We start from the raw sequence: 2,500 nt of genomic DNA on the forward strand, positions 1-2,500 counted from the left end.
GCGAGACAGACAGACAGACAGACGCAGCTACAGAGAGCGAGACAGACAGACAGACAGACAGACGCGGCTACAGAGAGCGAGACAGACAGACAGACAGACAGACAGACAGATGCAGCTACAGAGAGCGAGACAGATGTATTGTTTAGAGAGCTGCATTAACATTACTGTTCAGGGTTTGTCATACATCACACGTGTTACTTATATGTGTGTGTGTGCGCGTGTGTGTGTGCGTGTGTGTGTGTGTGTGCGTGTGTGTGTGTGTGTGCGTGTGTGCACGCGTGTGTGTGAGACCTGTGGGACTTGTGCAGCTCCAGCACTTTCTCCTCGAGCTCTTTGGTTTGCTCTTTAGTGAGCTGGAAGTCGGTGACGGAGTGGAGCTGCTGCTCGGCCGAGTCGTGATCTCCGAGCTCCGCCTGCAGCGTGTAGGAGCTGAGCAGAGCCAGAGTGACGAACGAACACGGCAACCGACCCGACACGATGTCCTGCCTCAACTGCAGACACAGCAGATACCTGCACACACACACACACACACACACACACACACACACACACACACACACACACACAGAGTTAAAGTTTACTTTTATGTGTGTGTCACTTTACTTTTTATTTCATTCTACATTGATGTTAAACAGTAAAGGAGTTCCAGTGAAACACAAAGCCGTGACTGATGCAGTTTTATTTATTCTAACTCTTTATCAGACAGACGGGTGGAGCAGCATTATTGTGTGTGTGTGTGTGTGTGTGTGTGTGTGTGTGTGTTAATCAAAAACTCTGTATTGTGTTGCGGTTAATAAAAAAAGAATGACCGCACCTGCGGCAGGGCCGAGCAACACGACACAAATATCACATCACGACACGTGAAGACGTTTCTACAACACGAGTTTGATTATACTTTTATTTAACGTCTACAAAAATTACATTTATCTTATTGTTGTTCATGTTTGCTTTTAAACTTTTGTTTTTTTAAATCGTCAATTAAAAAAAAAATTAATATAATTATTTCATTCATACAGTAATAAAGCTCTGGCTAAAGACCTTTTTTTCCTCCTCTGAACTTTCACACCAAGATGAGGGCGGAAAAAAAAAAAAAAAAAAACCACACACACAATTGGACAAACTGTAACCATAGCAACGCAAGATTTATCGCACTAAAATTAAAAAGGAAAAAATGAATAATTGGGTAATAATCTGATTAATAATTAGAACTGCTTCTCTGTGTTCAGCATTAAACATATTTTCGATGCAACGTATCGTAAATCTCTTAATATTTGATCACGATCATTTTTAACTTTTTGGTCGCTTCCCCATGAGCTGCGACGTGATTGGTTAATATGAGCTTTTTTTTTTTTTTTTTTTTGGAAAGTTGAAACTAACGTAGTAGTTATTTTATTCACACACACACACACACACACACACACACACACACACACACACACACACACACACCTTAATCTTAAAGGCTACAAGGTCAAACAAGTGTTCTTTCCCACACACACACACACACACCTGACCACATACAGAGCTTTCGCATGGCATGTATGTCACGGTCATGTCCGTGTGTGTGTGTGTGTGTGTGTGTGTGTGTGTGTGTGTGTGTGTGTGTGTACCTGGTGATGTCCTCAGTGAGCTGCGATGGATCCGGTGGATAAAACTTCACGTTGAAGGCAAACTGCCACTGCGAGTCTGCAGAGAAACGAGAACAAATTAAAACACACTACACACCACAGCGCTGTGGAATTCTGGATTCTGATTGGTCGACAGCGCAGCTTCGTATCAGCGCGCTCCTTCTAACACGTTATCGTTTCTATAGTAACAGCTCATTTCACACACTCCAGACGCTCCGCTGATGATAAACGGAACGCGGATGAGCGTTGATCTGCGAGGACACGTTTATGTGGCGTTTATGGAAGGAGTCTCCAGTGCCAGCGCTTTGTAACAGTCGGTTGTCCGACACTCGTAGGTTAGCTGGAAACTTTCAGAAGCTGTGAGCTCGGCTAGCTACGTGTTTAACTCCCGGACAGATTCTGGTTGCTACGGCAACGTTGCGTTAACGGAATAAAAGTGATTCAGTCACAATTTGAGCTCTTTTTATTATTATTATTATTATTATTATTATTTTTTATTCGCTATGGCCTAGCGAATCTCTGAATAAACCAAATACTCAACTGATAAGCTAAGATCACGTGACCTCACACACACACACACACACACACACACACACACACACACAGAGAGTAATTCACTCGTCACAGACGCTAATCGTTTTAGCTCTCGTTAGTTGAGGATCTGTCCTCAGGATCGCTGATGAAGTGATGATGAATAAACAAACATTATGAATGACATGACGATGCCCGCTGAGGAACTCTAAAGGGGCGTGGCCTATTTAACACGGCGGGATTCCGGTGTGTGTTTGTTGTCGTGAAGCTGAAGGTTGTGTTCAGTGCGACTCACTTCCTGTCTGCCCGGGGCGCTCGGTTCTCACGGTGCGGGGGAGGAA

General features: G+C 43.9%; 1 protein-coding gene across 1 annotated transcript in view; it reads right to left on the bottom strand.

Moving 5' to 3' along the window:
• The window catches only part of epb41l2 (erythrocyte membrane protein band 4.1 like 2), a 41,740-nt gene that overhangs the window by 26,448 nt on the left and 12,792 nt on the right, over nt 1–2,500 (bottom strand). The window contains 2 exon segments of the mRNA XM_053231701.1: nt 292–510; nt 1,611–1,686. Coding sequence (XP_053087676.1) covers nt 292–510; nt 1,611–1,686 — 295 coding nt within the window.

The sequence above is a fragment of the Pangasianodon hypophthalmus genome, chromosome 30, assembly GCF_027358585.1.
Source record: "Pangasianodon hypophthalmus isolate fPanHyp1 chromosome 30, fPanHyp1.pri, whole genome shotgun sequence".
Classification (NCBI taxonomy): Eukaryota; Metazoa; Chordata; class Actinopteri; order Siluriformes; family Pangasiidae; genus Pangasianodon; species Pangasianodon hypophthalmus.